Source organism: Macaca nemestrina, chromosome 6 (genome assembly GCF_043159975.1).
Source record: "Macaca nemestrina isolate mMacNem1 chromosome 6, mMacNem.hap1, whole genome shotgun sequence".
In the NCBI taxonomy this organism is placed as follows: domain Eukaryota; kingdom Metazoa; phylum Chordata; class Mammalia; order Primates; family Cercopithecidae; genus Macaca; species Macaca nemestrina.
In genome coordinates this window covers 341,218-359,906 of record NC_092130.1, presented here as the reverse complement: position 1 = coordinate 359,906, position 18,689 = coordinate 341,218, and the positions used below count along the sequence as shown (strand labels likewise).

At 45.6% G+C, this 18,689-nt stretch overlaps 1 protein-coding gene across 18 annotated transcripts in view; it reads left to right on the top strand.

Moving 5' to 3' along the window:
• Nucleotides 1–18,689, top strand: part of LOC105483957 (family with sequence similarity 153 member A) — a 73,470-nt gene that overhangs the window by 16,592 nt on the left and 38,189 nt on the right. For 17 of the 18 annotated variants that reach the window (XM_071097923.1, XM_071097929.1, XM_071097931.1 and 14 more), the window contains 14 exons: nucleotides 923–978; nucleotides 1,961–1,985; nucleotides 3,958–4,028; nucleotides 4,455–4,485; nucleotides 6,602–6,672; nucleotides 7,134–7,158; nucleotides 9,295–9,365; nucleotides 9,824–9,848; nucleotides 11,837–11,907; nucleotides 12,336–12,366; nucleotides 14,326–14,393; nucleotides 14,865–14,889; nucleotides 17,329–17,399; nucleotides 17,862–17,886. In XM_071097923.1, the coding sequence (XP_070954024.1) occupies nucleotides 923–978; nucleotides 1,961–1,985; nucleotides 3,958–4,028; nucleotides 4,455–4,485; nucleotides 6,602–6,672; nucleotides 7,134–7,158; nucleotides 9,295–9,365; nucleotides 9,824–9,848; nucleotides 11,837–11,907; nucleotides 12,336–12,366; nucleotides 14,326–14,393; nucleotides 14,865–14,889; nucleotides 17,329–17,399; nucleotides 17,862–17,886 (666 nt within the window). The remainder of the gene's footprint in view (nucleotides 1–922; nucleotides 979–1,960; nucleotides 1,986–3,957; nucleotides 4,029–4,454; nucleotides 4,486–6,601; nucleotides 6,673–7,133; nucleotides 7,159–9,294; nucleotides 9,366–9,823; nucleotides 9,849–11,836; nucleotides 11,908–12,335; nucleotides 12,367–14,325; nucleotides 14,394–14,864; nucleotides 14,890–17,328; nucleotides 17,400–17,861; nucleotides 17,887–18,689) is intronic. The other variant, XM_071097933.1, reaches the window with a different exon arrangement.

Genomic DNA, 18,689 nt, shown 5'->3' with positions numbered 1-18,689 from the left:
TTTCCAGAATTTCATAGAGTTGGAATCATGTCGTATGTAGCTGCTTATGACTAACTTATTTTACTTAGCAATATACATGTAAGATCTTTTGTATCTTTTTGAAGCTTAACAGCTTAATAATTCTTATCAGTGAACAATAGCCCATTGGTTTCATCGAACAGTGTTAATATATATTTTCTTTGTGATTAGCCTGGTTGGAGGTTTACCAATTCTATTGATCTTTTCTAAGAAGCAGCTTTTGGTTTTGTTGAGTTTCTTTGTTTATTTTGTTATTTCTATTACATTGATTTCTGCAAATATTATTATGTTTTGGGGGAGGGGGGTTGTCTGGTTTACATTACACTACACTTTTTTCTCTAGTTTCTTAAGGTGGAAAGTAAGACATCTGGATTTGGATTATGTTTAACTTAACTGCACAGAAGTGTGAATGGCACTGATGACCCTGAAGTGTGCACTTGATTATTAAAATAATAAATATGATGTATTTTGGCCACATATTGATTTTAAAGCCACTAAAATGAATGATAAGTGCAGGAGGAGCATGTGTATATCCAGGAAAGATAAATGACATTATAACATTTGAACAACAAAAGGAAATTTACCAGGCCTCAAAAACACACAAGGTGTGTTGGGACACTGTCATGGAATCAGCAGTGCGTCTGTGTGTCGCCCTGTGTGAACACTGCCTATTTCACAGTGGTGAGGTGGCTGAGCCAGAGAACCAGGCCCTGACTTCTGTGGCTTTCCTGATGGTCTCATTTGCCTTTCCTTATCACCAAGGAGGGTATCCCAGTGGTAGCCAAGTTTCTCCCCTTAACTCACCTCCTTTACACATGCCATCCCCCTGTCCCCAGCACCCAACGCTGCCTACGGGATTCCTTCTGTGGAACCAACATGCTGACAGCTACTCTGTGTTTTCTAGATCACGAGGACCTGGCGCGGGAGCCTTCATCTGAGGATGTCCCAGGCGTTCACATGGTAAGTTCTTCTTTATGTTTCTAAGATGGAAATTTTGTTGCTCTTGGTTCTTTTTATTTGAAATGAGATATGAAAATCTTGTCGTGTGCATCATATAGATGACTTACAGAATTTTTTGGTGGGAAAATGTGAGCGTTCATTACCAGGTAAGAAACGATCTCAGTTGAGCGCGGTGGCTCACGCCTGGAATCCCAGCACTTTGGGAGGCCGAGGCGGGCAGATCACGAGGTCAGGAGATCGAGACCGTCCTGGCTGACATGGTAAAACCCCGTCTCTACTAAAAATACAAAAAATTAGCCAGGCGTGGTGGCGGCGCCTGTGATCCCAGCTACTCGGGAGGCTGAGGCAGGAGAATGGCGGGAACCCGGGAGGTGGAGCTTGCAGTGAGCGGGAATTGCGCCACTGCACTCCAGCCTGGGTGACAAGAGTGAGACTCCATCTCAAAAAAAAAAAAAAAGAAAAAAATGATCTCAGATAGCATTCTTAGATGACACCTTCAGTTACGAACTATATGGTAGAAATACATTTTTTTAGGGAAAAAGCTTTCTTCTTATAACATTGTGACTATACAACCAAAACAATCTTAAATGTCTTGCATAAAAATCTTGTGCCTTTCCAGAAGTGTCTTCTAGGCTTTATTTTGGGACCCTTGCCTCAACCACTGTCTCCCATCTGCTTTTCTAATATCACCAGTAAAGACAAGACCTGTATGGTGAAATACCATCTCTACTAAAAATACAAAAATTAGCCGGGCATGGTGACCGGCAACTGTAATCTCAGCTACTGGGGAGGCTGAGGGAGCAGGAACAGTTGAGCCCAGGAGACGGAGGTTGCAATAAGCCAAGATCATGACACTGCACTCCAGCCTGGGTGACAGTAAGATTCCAGCAAAAAAAAAAAAAAAAAAAGAAAAGAAAAACCTGTGCACACAGGACACGGCATGGTCTGACCCTTACAGTGTTTTATTTTTCTCTAAATGCAGGTGGACAAAGCCACACAGACAAAGAGTACGTATTCTGGGATCACCCCTATGCTGAGGAAAAATTCTAGTGTTGACACAGGTGACACTTCCTTGCCTCATTTTTCTGGAGAGCCACTCTGGTTTGAACTTCCTGCCAGAAATGTGATTCAAGCACTTTTGTCTTAAGAAGTGAAGAACCCGGTCAAGAAATGTGACCATTGACTCTAGTGCCTGGAAGGCACAGTGTCATTTGGAGAGAAGAGTGTGCTGGGCATCAGGGTTGGGAAGTATGGAGGAATGAGTCAATGTGGAGTGATTGTGAATATCTCTGCGAGTTTGTGTGCTTTTCCCCAGAAAATATGTTCCCATGTGCAAAGCACAACACAAAGATTGATACTCTGAACCCAAAATTTCATCACCACTGCACTTTCCAAAAATCAACCCATTCATTCCTCATCACAGCTGTAGTGGAAGGTTAAGTTTAATATCCCTAGTCATCACATGGAGATGATGTAGAGATAAATTTTCAGGCTTTTGGTCTCCTAAATGGAAATGGCATAGATGAACTCGGGAATGGGTGGAAGGTTGGTGCTGTGGGCTACTAGTCTGAAGTTATCACGTGGCCCTGGTGTAACTTGTCACCCTGTCAGAGAGTCACATTTAGCATCTGTGTATGTGGAAGTGTGTTGGCCTGTAAAGATCTCAAGCACTATGTACCACAATAGAATGGTCTCAATGGTCAGCTGACCCAGAGTTTGAGTAGGTTCATTGTACAATGGACTTTGGTGCGGTTGTTAGTATGAAACATACAGAGAGAGTTGCCAGGCATTTGGTCTTAAGTGATGGGGTATTCCTCACCTCCTGGTCAAAAGCAAGGAACATTCAGGGACATTCTATTGTATTTAATGAGATCGTCACCACAAACATTAGAAATGTTCCAATTCAGTATCACACATACCTAAGACACAGGACCTAACAAAATTTCAAGGAGCCTGTTGGCTGTTATTCCGGTGCCCATCTCCTCTCCTGGAATCTTTCGCACAACTGGGTTAGAAAGGGTCAGCACCCCCGCCTGCTGCCCCCCAGGAAGTGCTGTCCCAGTCCTGGGGCCAGTGTGAGCATGAGCAGCAGCGGACCCCATGACACACACACGTTGCCAGGAAGAGCAGAAGGACAAACATCGCAGGCCAAGGAGGGGTCATCTGTAAATGGTAGGATAATTCAGTATTTTCATCTTGATTTAGTCTTCTTTAAAACAAAAGGTTACTGAATGCATACAACATTTTGGCTAGAATTAAATCTCTTCTTTGAAGAAATGTTGCTTTTTATCTTGTTCAAAATGTTCTGGCCGGGCATTTTGGATGGCCAAAGCAGTCGAATCACTTGAGGTCAGCAGTTCAAGACCAGCCTGACCAACATGGAGAAACCCAGTCTCTACTAAAAATACAGAATTAGCTGGACATAGTGGCGCATGCCTGTAATCCTAGCTACTCTGGAGGCTGAGGCAGGAGAATCGCTTGAACCTGGGAGGCTGATGTTGCAGTGAGCCGAGATCACACCATTACACTCCAGCCTGGTCAAGAAGAGAAAAAGTCCGTCTCAAAAAAAAAAAAAAATTGTTCTAGAAGCGATGAAAAACACAGCAACAGGACATGTGGATCCTGCGAAGAAAATGATCTCAAGGGGATCAAGAAGGGAGGGCAAATTAGCTCAGGTCAGATTAGGAAGGAGGAGCCCTATAGGGAAACACTGTGTGGTATAACCGGTTTCAGAGGGGTTAGTTCATGTGCAAGACGTTGCCTTAGCTAGAGGACCAAGGCCCTGTCTTCTGTGACCATCCTGATGCCGTCCTTCACCATTTGCCTTCCCTCACCACCATGGAGGATGGACCGGCAGAGGCTGAGCCTGTGCTGTGAACACACCTTTCCACACACGCCAGCCCCGGGTCCACAACTCCAAGACCACCTGAGGGATTCAGTCAGTGGAGCTCATGTGCTTATAGTGACTCTGTTTCCCAGGTGACAAGGAACATCAGGAGGAGGATGTGCCAGGACAGACATCCTCGGAGGAAGCCACAGGGGTTCACATGGTAAATTCTTCTTTTTTCCTCTAAAATGGAAATTTTATTTCTCTCTGTTTCAGTTGAATTAAGATGTATACATCTTACCATGTACATTATAGGTGACTTACAGAATTTCTTGGTGGGCAAATGTCAGAGTTCATTATCACCAAAAAAAATGATTTCAGATGGCATCCACATTTGCAAACTGTATGTCAGCAGGCATTTTCCTCAAGAGAAATGCCTTCTTCTTGAGAAGTATTTGGAATTGTCAAACAAAAACATTGGAAAATCTTGCAGAAAAATCTTGTGCCTTACAATGAATGTCTTCTAGATATTGGGGCCATTGTCTCAACCACTATTTTCCATCGGTTTTTTTAGTGTCAAGTTAAGAAAAGACCTATGCATGCAAGAGACAGCATGGTCTGACCCTCATAGTGTTTTCTTTTTCTCTAGATGCGGGTGGACCCAACCACACTGGCAAAGAGTACGTATTCTGGGGTCATCTCTTTGTTGAGGTTTGAAATCTTAGTGTTGCAAAGGTGGCGCTGTTTGCCCTAGGGTGTGAGTGGCAGGGCGAGCACTTGCCTTCCTAGGAGGATGGAGGGTGACTCATGCATTACGAGGTGGGGAAAGACAAATGTGACTCTGGTACAGCAGAGGCTCCAGGATGTCCCCATTGAACCCACCGTGGACAAACGTTGGTTGGCTGCTTGTTTCTGAAGGCTTTTGTAAAACAAGTGAACGCATTTGGTTTCGGTCAATAGGAATAGAACCTGAACCAAAGTACAGCCTGTGTTTTTTCTTGGAGTATGCGTTTGGTGGAAACTTATGTGTATATATTGAATTTAATTGCTGTGTAGGTGTCAATACTTACCCCACATTTTAAAACAATCAGGCTGGTGTGATTTTAAAATGTCCCTCGCTAACCTCAGAAACTTATCTCTTCATAACCCAATTCTCCTAGTCATGTTTAATCTCTAGAATACAGTTTCTGTGTGGTACTCGGGTGCTTCCTGCTGAGTGATTAAAGGTAGAAATCTGTGTTACCAACATTGAGGCCCTAAGAATTCACAGGCAGCTGCCCACTGGGCTCTATGAGGGAGAGAGCAGGCTACAGCCTTGGCCTGGGTCTGCAGAGGAACATGATTTGGAGGAGCAGAAGGAAGGCATGAGGGCAGCAAAGCCATGGGGGACGCCGAGGTGCAACATCAGGAGAGTCAGTTCTACATCATCACCTGGGCGTGGGCGGAATGTTCACGCCTCATCTGAAGGAAGAGTTGAGCTCCGACTTCATGGCTGGCCTGAACATTGGCCGTCTTCCTAAGAGCCTGGTCATAGGAGCGCCTTCCTTGTTTCTGGTCTTCTCCATCTTCCTGTGTATTGAGGGCAATGGCACCACCAGAGATTAGTGAGAGACAGAGAACACGAGTGAGTTCCTGTAATGTTCAACTTAGCCCAGAGAGGACATGATCAGCAGGGACGGATTGCGAGTCAGGTCAGACACAGAGTAGTAGGCATGCTTGATCTCCCTGTGGCTGGGACAAAGAACAGCTTCTGGGAATCTCTGGACAGCTGATCCTTGTGTAGCTATTATTGGCCAAGAGTGGCCTGGCCCAGAGTTCCGTTTTACTGGAGGGAAGCCTCAGCTCCCAGGCTGAGCAGCTGCCCAGTGCTGGTGTCAGAGGAGGTGAGGAGACCCTGCTCTAAGGCAGGCTGAGCCCAACAAAGGGAGAGGGGCTGCCCTGGCGTTAGGTGGTCCTTGCACCTTTCATGTGTGACCTATAAGACATGAATTTCTCTGTATCTCTGAGACAGCCTTGCAATCATCAGTCCAAAAGTCTGTTGTCTCCTACTCATAGGTGGAGGAATCCTGGCCATGGCAGGTCACGGGAGGGCAGGGACTGTGTCCTCCTCATTCCTTCTCATCCCAGAGCTCAGCTCTGGGCAGCCCATCTTGGGCCCCAGTGATGTTCTGATGCCAGCATTCCTGTTCTGAAATCTAGCACAAGTGTGGCAAGGCTTTCTGCTCTTTTTCTGTAGTCTCTGGGTTCCCACACTTACCCAGGAGCCTGCGTGGGTTGTAATCCAGGGTCAGGGGAGAAGAGTGTGGGCTCCTCATGCAGTGAGGTTTTCTCTTCTCTGCTCCTGCGGTTCTGCTCATGTCTTTTCCTGAAGTGGGCACGGAATGATTACAATAATAAATGTTGTATATGTTTTGCCACAATAATGTCTCAAGTTCAGTAAAAGGGATGGAAAGTGAAGGAGAAGCATATGTAGACCCAGGAAAGACAAATGACATTGTCACATTTCAACAGGAAAGTGGAAATTTCCCAGGCCTCTAAATGCGTAGGGGAAGGATGAGACACTGCCATGGCATCGGCAGTGCGTGTCTGTGCTGCCAAGGCTCTGTCTTTCATGGCTTTCCTGATGGTCTCACTGACCTTTCTTCATCACCAAGGAGGATGTTCTGGCAAGAGTTCCGTTTTTGCAGTTAACCCCCCTTGTCTACATGTGCCAGCCCCGTGGTTTTAGCACCCGAGTCTCCCTGACGGGTTCCTTCAGTGCACCCAACATGCTGACAATGACTCCGTGTTTCCTAGAGCGCGACGAAGACTTGTTGTGTGAGCATCCACTCAAGATACTATCTGAGATGTTACTAGGCTCTTTTGAGGTAAAGTCTTTTTTGTTTATCTGAGGTGGGAATTTTGTTTCTCTTGGTTTCCATATAAATTGAGGTAAGATATGATAATCTTTCCATGTACCTTATGCATGACTTACAGAATTTCTTTATGGGCAGCTGAAGATGAGACTTTATTACCCAGAAGAATGAATTCAAGATGACATTTGTAGGTGACAGGTTCACCTAAAAACTCTATGGCAGTAAGCATTTTCCATGGAAGTTTTTTCTTCTTGTAAAGAATGGTGAACATGCAGTGAAAATAAACTTGAAAATCGGGCACAAAAATCTTGTGCCTTTGCACGTGTCCTCTAGGCTTTATTTGGGGACGTTGTGTTGACTGTTTTCACTATTTCCATTGGGTTTTCTAATGTCAACAAGTGCAGTAGAGACCTGTGCACACAGGACACAGTGTGGTCTGACTCTTGTAATGTTTTTCTTTTCTCTAATTGCAGAAGAGCATTGATGTAGAGACAGAAGGTATGTATTCTGGGATAGCGTTTTTAAAAATTGTTTTTATTTTACTTGGAAGTCTGGGATGCATGTGTAGAACGGCAAGTTTGTTATATAAGAATAAATGTGTCATGGTGGTTTGCTGCACCTATCAACACGTCATCTAGGTTTACTGCTCAGCATGCATTACGTATTTATACTAACACTCTCCCTCGACTTGCCCCTCACGCTCCAGGAATTACTTTTTTGCTAAGGAAATACCTTATTTTTTCAGAAAGGTGGCACTTTTTACCATGCATTTGGTGGAGAATTTCTCTGGAGCTTCCTAACAGAAATGAGGTTTTAGGCAGTTTGGTATAAAAAACAGTAAGACTTCGGTACAGAATTGTGACCATCTTTCTGTAGTCTCTGCAGGAAGTGGTGTCCCGTACATGAAAGAGGGTGGTGTGCATCAGGTTTGGGAGGTGTGGAGGAGAGAGTCTGTGGGTGGTGATTGTGTCTTTGGGATTTTTTGTGCATGATCAAAGCACAATATAAGGATTAATTTGTTTTTTTTTAAAACTATTCCATCACCCTGCACACTTTACATAAATCAGCCCATTCATTCTCCACCACAGTTGTCTGAAGTTAAGTTTAATATCCCCAGTCATCAGATACTGGTTGGGCAGGGATGAATTTCTCAACGTCTGGCTTTCTCTGTAGAGGAGGGAAATGGGAAATCAGGAGTGGGTGGAAGGTTGATTCTATGGGCTACTGTCCTGTATTGATCTCACAGCCCTGGTATAACTCATCAGTCTGGCAGACTTTGAGCACCTAGGTGTGCATGTGGAAGTTTGATAGCGTATAGACATTCTAAGCACTGTCTGTCCTCATAGGATGGTCTCAATGGTTGCATAACCCGGGATTAGAGTTGGGATGTTTTAGAGTGGACTTTGGTGTGGTCAGAAATGTGAAACACACACGGCGAGGTCACAGGCTTTTTGTTCAGTGGTCGTGTTATTCCTCAGATCCTGTTTAAAAGCAGAGAACAGGCTGGGTGTGGTGGCTCACGCCTGTAATCCAGCACTTTGGGAGGCCAAGGCGGGTGAATCACTTGAGGTCAGGAGTTAGAGACCAGCCTGGCTAACACTGTCTCTACTAAAAACGTAAAAATTAACTGAGTGTGGTGGCAGGTGCCAGTAATCCCAGCTACTTGAACCTGGGAGACGGAGGTTGCAGTGAGCCCAGATAATGCCACTGCACTCTACCCTGGGTAACAGAGTGAGATTTTATCTCCAAAAAAAAACAAAACCGGAGGATAATCACGGGCATATTCTATTATGTTTAATAACACGGTTGCCGCAAGTGTCACATATGCCCTAATTCAGCCCACACAACCAAGACTCAGTGCAGAATAGGAACTCAAGGAAGAACTAGGGTGTTATTCTGACGTCCATCTCCCCAGGTGGAATTCCCTGCATAGCTAGTTTGGAGAGTGGTAGCGTCCCCACCTCCTGCCCCCCATGATGGGTTGTCCTGGTGTTGGAGCCAGCGTGAGCGTGAGCAGCAACTGATTTCACAGACACATACATTGTGTTGAAAAGGAAGAGTCGAAGGGCACATATGCTAAGTATGTGTCATCTTTCAATGATAGGATGGTTGACTATTTTAAAATGTTGGTTTAATACTCTTTGAATCAAAGGTTCAGAGAAGTCATAACTCTTTTGACTAGAATTAAATTTTTTTTGAAGAAAGGTGGCTTTTTATGCAGCACAAAATGTTTCAGGGTGGGGGATGATGATCAGCAGCACCTGTGGATGCTGTGGAGGAAATGACCTCAGAAGGGATCACGAAGGGAGGGCAAGTTAGCTCAGGTCAGATTAGGAAGGAGGAACCTGACACGCTGTAGGGAGGGTCGCCTGCCCTGTGTCCTGTGCCCTCTTTGAGATCAGCTGTGTCTCATTGCTGAACTTGCCTTAGCTAGAGGACCAAGGCTCTGTTTCCCATGGCTTTCCTCATGGTCTTATTTGCCTGCCTTCACCACCACGGAGGATGGGCCTACAGCTCCGTCTGTGGTAACCTACCTTCTTCACACATGCCAGCCTCATGTCCACACCACCCAATACAACCCGAGGAATCTTCTCAGCAGAATCCATGTGGTGACACTTACCCTATGTCTCCTAGATCCTCAAGAGGACCTCGCAGTGGAATATCCACATGAGACACCTGTTGAGAGGGTCCTCTCTGTTATCAACGTGAGTTCTTTCTTTGTCTGAAAGGGGAATTTCATTTTCCTAGGTTTCTTTCAATTTCACTTGAATAAAGATAGGAAAACTTTACTGCCATGTACATTATACATGACTTAGAGAATTTCTTGGTGGTAATTGTAAAATGAGAATTCTTTACCAACTAAGGACTAATTCAAGATGGCATTCTTGGATGACAGCTTCAGTTACAAACTATGTCGGCAAGCACTTTCATCAGGAGAAAAAAACCTTCTTGAAAATACTGAATTTACCACCAAAATTAACTTTAAAATCTTGCACAAAAACCTGGTGACACTGTACAAGTGTTTTCTAGGCTTTATTTTTGTGGCCGTTGCCTCCACCAGAATTTCCCATCTGGCTTTCTAATAGCACTAAGTTAAGAAAAGACCTGTGTATAAGGACAGCACGATCTTACCCTCACAGTGTTTTCCTTTCTCTAAACTCAGGCGGAGACATTCACAGAGACAAATGGTACGTATTCTGGGATCACCTATTTGGTAAGGAAAATTCTTAGTATTAAGAAAGGTGACACATTCTTGCCTGGTATTATCGGGAGAACCATTCTCCTTGGAACTTTCTGTTGGAAGTGAGGTTAGCGTAGAAATTACTGAGTGTACTGAAGAGGGGTGATCATCCTACGTAGTGCCTGTTAGCTGCAGTGTCGTTTTTATGACATCGAATGAGGTGCATCAGGGTGGGGGGTGTAAGGAGTCTGTGTAGAATGATCATGAGTGTCTTTGGGAGGATGTGTACATTTCTCCAGAAAGCATGTTTCCATGTGCACAGCTCAACACAAAGATGAGTGTGGTAAGTAAAAATCCCATTACCACTGCACACCGTGCGTCAATCAGCCCACTGGTCCTCCACCACGGCTGTAGCTGAAGGGCAGTTGGAGATCCCCAGCACTCAGGTGGAGATAGTGCAGAGATGAATTTGCCAAGCTCTTTATCTCCTCAGTGGAGGAGGCAGAGGTGCACTCAGGAGTGGGTGGAAGGTGATGCCATGGGCTACTACTCGGCAGTAATCACGTGGTTCTGGTATAATTTGTCATTATGGCAGAGAGCTTGAGCACCTAGGTGTGCACATGAAATCTGGATAGCCTTCAGAATTCCCAAATACTGTCTCTCATGTAGGATTGTGTCAATGGTCACATAAGTCAGTGTAGGGATAAGTACATTTTACAGTGGACTTTGGTGTGGTCACAAATGGCAAACAGACATTGAGAGGTCAGGCTTTTGGCTGCAGTGCTGTGTTAATTTTCTCATCTCCTGGTGAAAAGCAGAAAATGATCAGACATGTTATATTGTATTTAATGAGATAATCACCACAATCCTTACACGTGCTGCAGTTCAGCACACACACAAGCAGCAAATAAGAACGGAAGGAACAACTTGGGTATTATCCTGGTACTCATCTTCTCGCTGGAATCTTCTACAGAGCTGGGTTAGAGAGGGTCAGCGCCCCCACCTGCTGCCCCCCAGGGTGGGCTGTCCTAGGGCTGGAGCCAGTGTGAGCATGAGCAGCAGCAGGCCCCACGGCACACACACACATTGTGTTAAAAGGAAGAGCCGAAGGACAAACATCACATGCCAAGTAGGAGTCGTCTGTAAATGGTAGGATAATTGAGTATTTTCAAATCTTGGTTTGGTCTTCTTTAAAACAAAAGGTTAGTGAATATAGAGAATTCTTTAGCTAGAACTGAGTCTCCTCGTTGAAGAAAGGTTGCTTTTTATCTAGTACAAAATGTTCTGTCCGGCTACGGTGTCTGACACCTGTAATCCCAGCATGGTGGGAGGCCCAGACGGGTGGGTCACCTGAGGTCGGGAGTTTGAAACCAGAGTGACCAACATGGAGAAAACCCGTCTCTACTAAAAATACAAAATTAGCCTGGCGTGGTGATGCATGTCTATAATCCCAGTGACTCAAGAGGCTGAGGCTGGAGAATCGCTTGAACCTGGGAGGCTGAGGTTGTGGTGAGTCGAGATCATGGCATTGCACTCCAGCCTGGGAAAGAAGAGCAAAACTCCTCATAAAAAGAAAAACAACGAAAAAAGTTCTAGGAGGGACAAAAAACACACAGCAGGACATGTGGATCCTGGGGAGGAAATGACCTCGAGGGGATCGAGAAGGCAGGACAAGTTAGCTCAGGTCAGATTAGGAAGGAGGAGCCCTGGATGCTGCAGGGAAACACTGTTTGGTGGGCCCTGTTTGAGATGGGTTATTTCATGTGCAAGAGGTTGCCTTAGCTAGAGGACCAAGGCCCTGTCTTCTGTGGCCTTCCTGATGCCGTCCTTCACCATTTGCCTTCCCTCACCACCATGGAGGATGTACTGGCAGAGGCTGAGTCTGTGCTGTGAACACACCTTTCCACACACACCAGCCCCGGGTCCACAGCTCCAAGACCACCTGAGGGATTCAGTCAGTGGAGCTCATGTGCTTATAGTGACTCTGTTTCGCAGGTGACCTAGAAGATCTGGAGGAGGATGTTCCAGAGCAGACATCCTCGGAGGAAGCCTCAGGGGTTCACATGGTAAAGTCTTCTTTTATCCTCTGAAATGGAAATTTTATTTCTCTCGGTTTCTCTCTGTTTTAATGGAACTAAGATGTACACATCTTACCATGTACATTATAGGTGACTTAAGGAATATCTTGGTGGCAAATGTCAGAGTTCATTATCAACTAAAACATGCTTTCAGATGGCATTCACATTTACACACTGTATGTCAGCAGGCATTTTCCTCAAGAGAAATGCCTCCTTCTTGAGAAGTATTTGGAGTTGTCAAAAATAATGGAAAATCTTGTAGAAAAATCTTGTGCCTTTCCACGAATGTCTTCTAGATATCGGGGCCATTTTCCCAACCACTATTTACCATGTGTCTTTTTAATGTCCACAAGTGAAGACCTGTGCACCCAGGAGACAACATGGTCTGACCCTCATGGTATTTTCTTTTTCTCTAGATGCGGGTGGACCCAGCCACACTGGCAAAGAGTACGTATTCTGGGGTCATCTCTTTGTTGAGGTTTGAAACCTCAGTGTTGCGAAGGTGGCTCTGTTTCACCTGCATTTGCTCAAGGTCTTCTCTTGTTTGAGCTTCCTTTAGAAATGAGATTTGGGAAGTTCGTTTTAAAAAATACGAAGAGTCAGGCCGGGCGCAATGGCTTATGCCTGTAATCCCAGCACTTTGAGAGGCCGAGACAGGTGGATCATCTGATGTCGGCAGTTTGAGACCAGACTGACTAACATTGGGAAATCCTGTCTCTCCTAAAAATGCAAAATTAGCCGGGCGTGGTGGTGCATGCCTATAATCCCAGCTACTCAGGAGTCTGAGGCAGGAGAATCAGTGGAGCCCAAGAGGTGGAGGTTGTAATGAGCCAAGATTGTGACATTGCACTCTAGCCTAGGGAACAACAGTGAAATCTGTCTCAAAAAAAAAAAAAAAAAAAAAGGACCAAAAACTAAGAGTCCAGTAAACGACGCTAACCATGATACTGTCATCCCAGGAAGCAGCAGTGTCATGTAGTGTGAGGTGCTACATCAGGGTTTGGAGGGACAGAGGAGCGAGTCTATATGGAATGATTGTGGATGTCTGGGAATGTGTGTGCATTTCCCCAGAAAACATACTCCCATGTTCACAGCACAACACAAGCATCAATGTTCAAGGAAAATTCCATCACCACTGCACAATATGCATAAATCAACCCATTCATCCTCCACCACAGCTGTCCCTGAAGATAAATTTAGCATCCCCAGTCCTCAGATGGACATGGTGCAGAGACGAATTTCCCAAGCTCTTGATCTTTTAAATGGAAGAAGCACATGTGACCTCGGGAATGAGTGGAAAGTTAATGCCATGGGCTACTACCCGGAATTTGTCACAAAGCCCTGGTATAATTTCTTGCTAGGCCAGGTTGTTCCAGCACTTCTGTGTGCGTGTGGGAGAATGAAAACCTATTCAGATCCCAAACACTGTCATGACTGGGTGTTGTCAGTGCTCAGCTCACCCAGGGTTGGTTTGAGCACGTACATTGTACAGTGGGCCTCAGTGTGATCATTAACGTAAAACACAGAGTCCACAGGCTTTTGGTCTATAGCAGTGAGATCATTCCTCAGCTCCTGTTGGAAAGCAGACAATGATGAGTGGCATATTCTATTGTATTTAATGAAATTATCACTGCACGTCTTAGAAATTCAGTAGAACCCAATCCCAAGACACGGCATCCCATAAAATCTCAAGGATCATCCTGGGTGTTAGCCTGGCACCCATTTTCCCTGCTGGAATCTCCTACATAGCTGGGCTGGAGAGGGTCAGTGCCCGGCCCCCGGCCCCCTCGCTGTTCCCATGACAGGCTGTCCCGGTGCTGGAGTCAGTGTGAGCATGAGCAGCAGTGAACCCCACGGGGCACACACTTTGCGTTGAAAAGGAAGAGTGGAAGGACAAATCTCACAGGCTAGGTAGGGGTCATCTTTAAATGGTAGGATAATTGGGTATTTTCAAATCTCAGTTTAATTGCCTCACCACAAACAGTTAGTTAATGAAATCTTTTGGCTAGAATTAAATCTCTTTCAAGAAAGGTTGCTTCTTACTCAGTACAAAACCTTCTAGAAGGGGTGATATACAGAGCAGCAGCACATGTGCGTTCTGAGGAGGAAATGACTTTGGCAGGGATCAATAAGAGGGCACTTGAGCTCAGGTCAGATTAGGAAGGAGGAGCCCTAAGAGGCTGCCAGGGACACACAGCCTGCACTATGTGGTGTGCGCTGTTTGAGGTTGGCAATTTCACGTTTACGAGGTGGCCTGGAGCTAGAAAGCCAAAGGCCCTGATTCCCTTTCTTCCCTGCCTCTGTCCTGTTCTGCTGTCCTCCTCCCCCACCCACCTCAAGCAATGTTACTGAATTGTTCGTGAGCAACAGCACCAAGGTGCTGACGGTCACTGTGTGTCCTCCTAGTTCCGCCGGGACATCTGCAGGCGTGGTCCAGTGACAGCGAAGACGAGGAGGACCCAGAGGATGTGGAGGTCAGGCCACCTGGATTTGTCTGAGAAAAACTGCTGCTTTCTTAGCTTTATATTATTTGGGTGAAATTAAGATACGAGAATGTGACAACATATATCTTAGATTAGTTACACAATGTCCTTGGGAGGAGCTTTAAGTGAGAGTCTGTTCCCCACTGAGGGTTGACTTAATACAGAGGGAGAAAGTGACAGCATCCACCACACATTGTGGGGCAGTGAGCTCTTGTGCCTTTGCCAACTTGGTTCTCTTTCGAACAAAATCACTTACTGGCCAACCAACATGGACTTGAGAGGAAACGTCCTCTGAGAAAAATGTGTCTTTACTGTGAGTCGATTTGCTCTGTTCTTCTTTTGGGTTCCTTTGAACACTGGTTTCCATCTTGTTTTCTAATGTCACTAAGTGAAGAAAAGTCCTGTGCACACAGGACACAGCAGGGTCTGATGCTCATAGCAATTTACTTTCTGTCATTACAGAAATCCTCAGGAGTTACAGAAAAGGGTACGTATTGCGGAAGCCCTCCCATCCTGATGAGTCCCCCAGATGATGAGGAATGTGCCACGGTCTCGCTGGCCTTCCTGTGGACAGGCAGCCTGAGTGGAGCTTCCTCTCATAGATGAGGACCTAGGCTGTAATGGGAGGGAGGGATGGTTGTTGCAGATAGAGCATGATGGTCACATTCTGCAGTCCCTGGGAGCAACTGCGTTCTCTGAGCATGGGGTGAGGTTGTGCGAATTGATTTGCTGCATGTCTTTTTGAATTCAAGTGGTGAGTGTCCAAAATACATAATGTCAAGGTCATGTAGAGGCCCAGCCTTTATCCCTCAGTCTAGTCTGGTTTCCGTGTTCTGTGCTCAGGAAACACAGCAACATGAAAAGGTAACCGAAGGGCTTGCCCTAGGGTGTGAGTGGCAGGGCGAGCACTTGCCTTCCTAGGAGAATGGAGGGTGACTCATGCATTACGAGGTGGGGAAAGACAAATGTGACTCTGGTACAGCAGAGGCTCCAGGATGTCCCCATTGAACCCACCGTGGACAAACGTTGGTTGGCTGCTTGTTTCTGAAGGCTTTTGTAAAACAAGTGAATGCATTTGGTTTCGGTCAATAGGAATAGAACCTGAACCAAGTACAGCCTGCGTTTTTTCTTGGAGTATGCATGTGGTGGAAACTTATGTGTATGTATTGAATTTGATTGCTGTGTAGGTGTCAATACTTATCCCACATTTTAAAACAATCAGGCTGGTGTGATTTTAAAATGTCCCTCGCTAACCTCAGAAACTATCTCTTCATAACCCAATTCTCCTAGTCATGTTTAATCTCTAGAATACAGTTTCTGTGTGGTACTCGGGGGCTTCCTGCTGAGTGATTAAAGGTAGAAATCCGTGTTACCAACATTGAGGTCCTAGGAATTTACAGGCAGCTGCCCACTGGGCTCTATGAGGGAGAGAGCAGGATACAGCCTTGGCCTCGGTCTGCAGAGGAACATGATTTGGAGGAACAGCAGGAAGGCATGAGGGCAGCAAAGCCATGGAGGACGCCGAGGTGCAACATCAGGAGAGTCAGTTCTACATCATCACCTGGGCATGGGCGGAATGTTCACGCCTTATCTAAAGGAGGCGTTGAGCTCCAACTTCATGGCTGGCCTGAACATTGGCCGTCTTCCTAAGAGCCTGGACAGAGGAGCTACTTTCTTGTTTCTGGTCTTCTCCATCTTCCTGTGTATTGAGGGCAATGGCACCGCCAAAGATTAGTGAGAGACAGAGAACAGGAGTGAGTTCCTGTAATGTTCAACTTAGCCCAGAGAGGACATGATCAGCAGGGACGGATTGCGAGTCAGGCCAGACACAGAGTAGTAGGCATGCTTGATCTCCCTGTGGCTGGGACAAAGAACAGCTTCTGGGAATCTCTGGACAGCTGATCCTTGTGTAGCTATTATTGGCCAAGAGTGGCCTGGCCCAGAGTTCCGTTTTACTGGAGGGAAGCCTCAGCTCCCAGGCTGAGCAGCTGCCCAGTGCTGGTGTCAGAGGAGGTGAGGAGACCCTGCTCTAAGGCAGGCTGAGCCCAACAAAGGGAGAGGGGCTGCCCTGGCGTTAGGTGGTCCTTGCACCTTTCATGTGTGACCTATAAGACATGAATTTCTCTGTATCTCTGAGACAGCCTTGCAATCATCAGTCCAAAAGTCTGTTGTCTCCTACTCATAGGTGGAGGAATCCTGGCCATGGCAGGTCACGGGAGGGCAGGGACTGTGTCCTCCTCATTCCTTCTCATCCCAGAGCTCAGCTCTGGGCAGCCCATCTTGGGCCCCAGTGATGTTCTGATGCCAGCATTCCTGTTCTGAAATCTAGCACAAGTGTGGCAAGGCTTTCTGCTCTTTTTCTGTAGTCTCTGGGTTCCCACACTTACCCAGGAGCCTGCGTGGGTTGTAATCCAGGGTCAGGGGAGAAGAGTGTGGGCTCCTCATGCAGTGAGGTTTTCTCTTCTCTGCTCCTGCGGTTCTGCTCATGTCTTTTCCTGAAGTGGGCTCGGAATGATTACAATAATAAATGTTGTATATGTTTTGCCACAATAATGTCTCAAGTTCAATAAAAGGGATGGAAAGTGAAGGAGAAGCATATGTAGACCCAGGAAGGATAAGTGACATTGTCACATTTCAACAGGAAAGTGGAAATTTCCCAGGCCTCTAAATGCGTAGGGGAAGGATGAGACACTGCCACGGCATCGGCAGTGCGTGTCTGTGCTGCCAAGGCTCTGTCTTTCATGGCTTTCCTGATGGTCTCACTGACCTTTCTTCATCACCAAGGAGGATGTTCTGGCAAGAGTTCCGTTTTTGCAGTTAACCCCCCTTGTCTACATGTGCCAGCCCCGTGTTTTTAGCACCCGAGTCTCCCTGACGGGTTCCTTCAGTGCACCCAACATGCTGACAATGACTCCGTGTTTCCTAGAGCGTGACGAAGACTTGTTGTGTGAGCATCCACTCAAGATACTATCTGAGATGTTACTAGGCTCTTTTGAGGTAAAGTCTTTTTTGTTTATCTGAGGTGGGAATTTTGTTTCTCTTGGTTTCCATATAAATTGAGGTAAGATATGATAATCTTTCCATGTACCTTATGCATGACTTACAGAATTTCTTTATGGGCAGCTGAAGATGAGACTTTATTACCCAGAAGAATGAATTCGAGATAACATTTGTAGGTGACAGGTTCACCTAAAAACTCTATGGCAGTAAGCATTTTCCATGGAAGTTCTTTCTTCTTGTAAAGAATGGTGAACATGCAGTGAAAATAAACTTGAAAAATTAGGCACAAAAATCTTGTGCCTTTGCACGTGTCCTCTAGGCTTTATTTGGGGACATTGTGTTGACTGTTTTCACTATTTCCATTGGGTTTTCTAATGTCAACAAGTGCAGTAGAGACCTGTGCACACAGGACACAGTGTGGTCTGACTCTTGTAATGTTTTTCTTTTCTCTAATTGCAGAAGAGCTTTGACGTAGAGACAGAAGGTATGTATTCTGGGATAGCGTTTTTAAAAATTGTTTTTATTTTACTTGGAAGTCTGGGATGCATGTGTAGAACGGCACGTTTGTTATATAAGAATAAATGTGTCATGGTGGTTTGCGGCACCTATCAACACATCATCTAGGTTTACTGCTCAGCATGCATTACGTATTTATACTAATGCTCTCCCTCCCCTTGCCCCCCACACAGCAGGAATTACTTTTTTGCTAAGGTAATATCTTTTCAGAAGGTGCCACTTTTTTCTCTGCATTTGTTGGAGACTTTCTCTGGAGCTTCCTAACAGAAATGAGGTTTTAGGCAGTTTGGTATGAAAAACAGTAAGACTTCGGTACAGAATTGTGACCATCTTTCTGTAGTCTCCGCAGGAAGTGGTGTCCCGTACATGAAAGAGGGTGGTGTGCATCAGGTTTGGGAGGTGTGGAGGAGAGAGTCTGTGGGTGGTGATTGTGTCTTTGGGATTTTTTGTGCATGATCAAAGCACAATATAAGGATTAATTTGTTTGTTTTTTAAACTATTCCATCACCCTGCACACTTTACATAAATCAGCCCATTCATTCTCCACCACAGTTGTCTGAAGTTAAGTTTAATATCCCCAGTCATCAGATACTGGTTGGGCAGGGATGAATTTCTCAACGTCTGGCTTTCTCTGTAGAGGAGGGAAATGGGAAATCAGGAGTGGGTGGAAGGTTGATTCTATGGGCTACTGTCCTGTATTGATCTCACAGCCCTGGTATAACTCATCAGTCTGGCAGACTTTGAGCACCTAGGTGTGCATGTGGAAGTTTG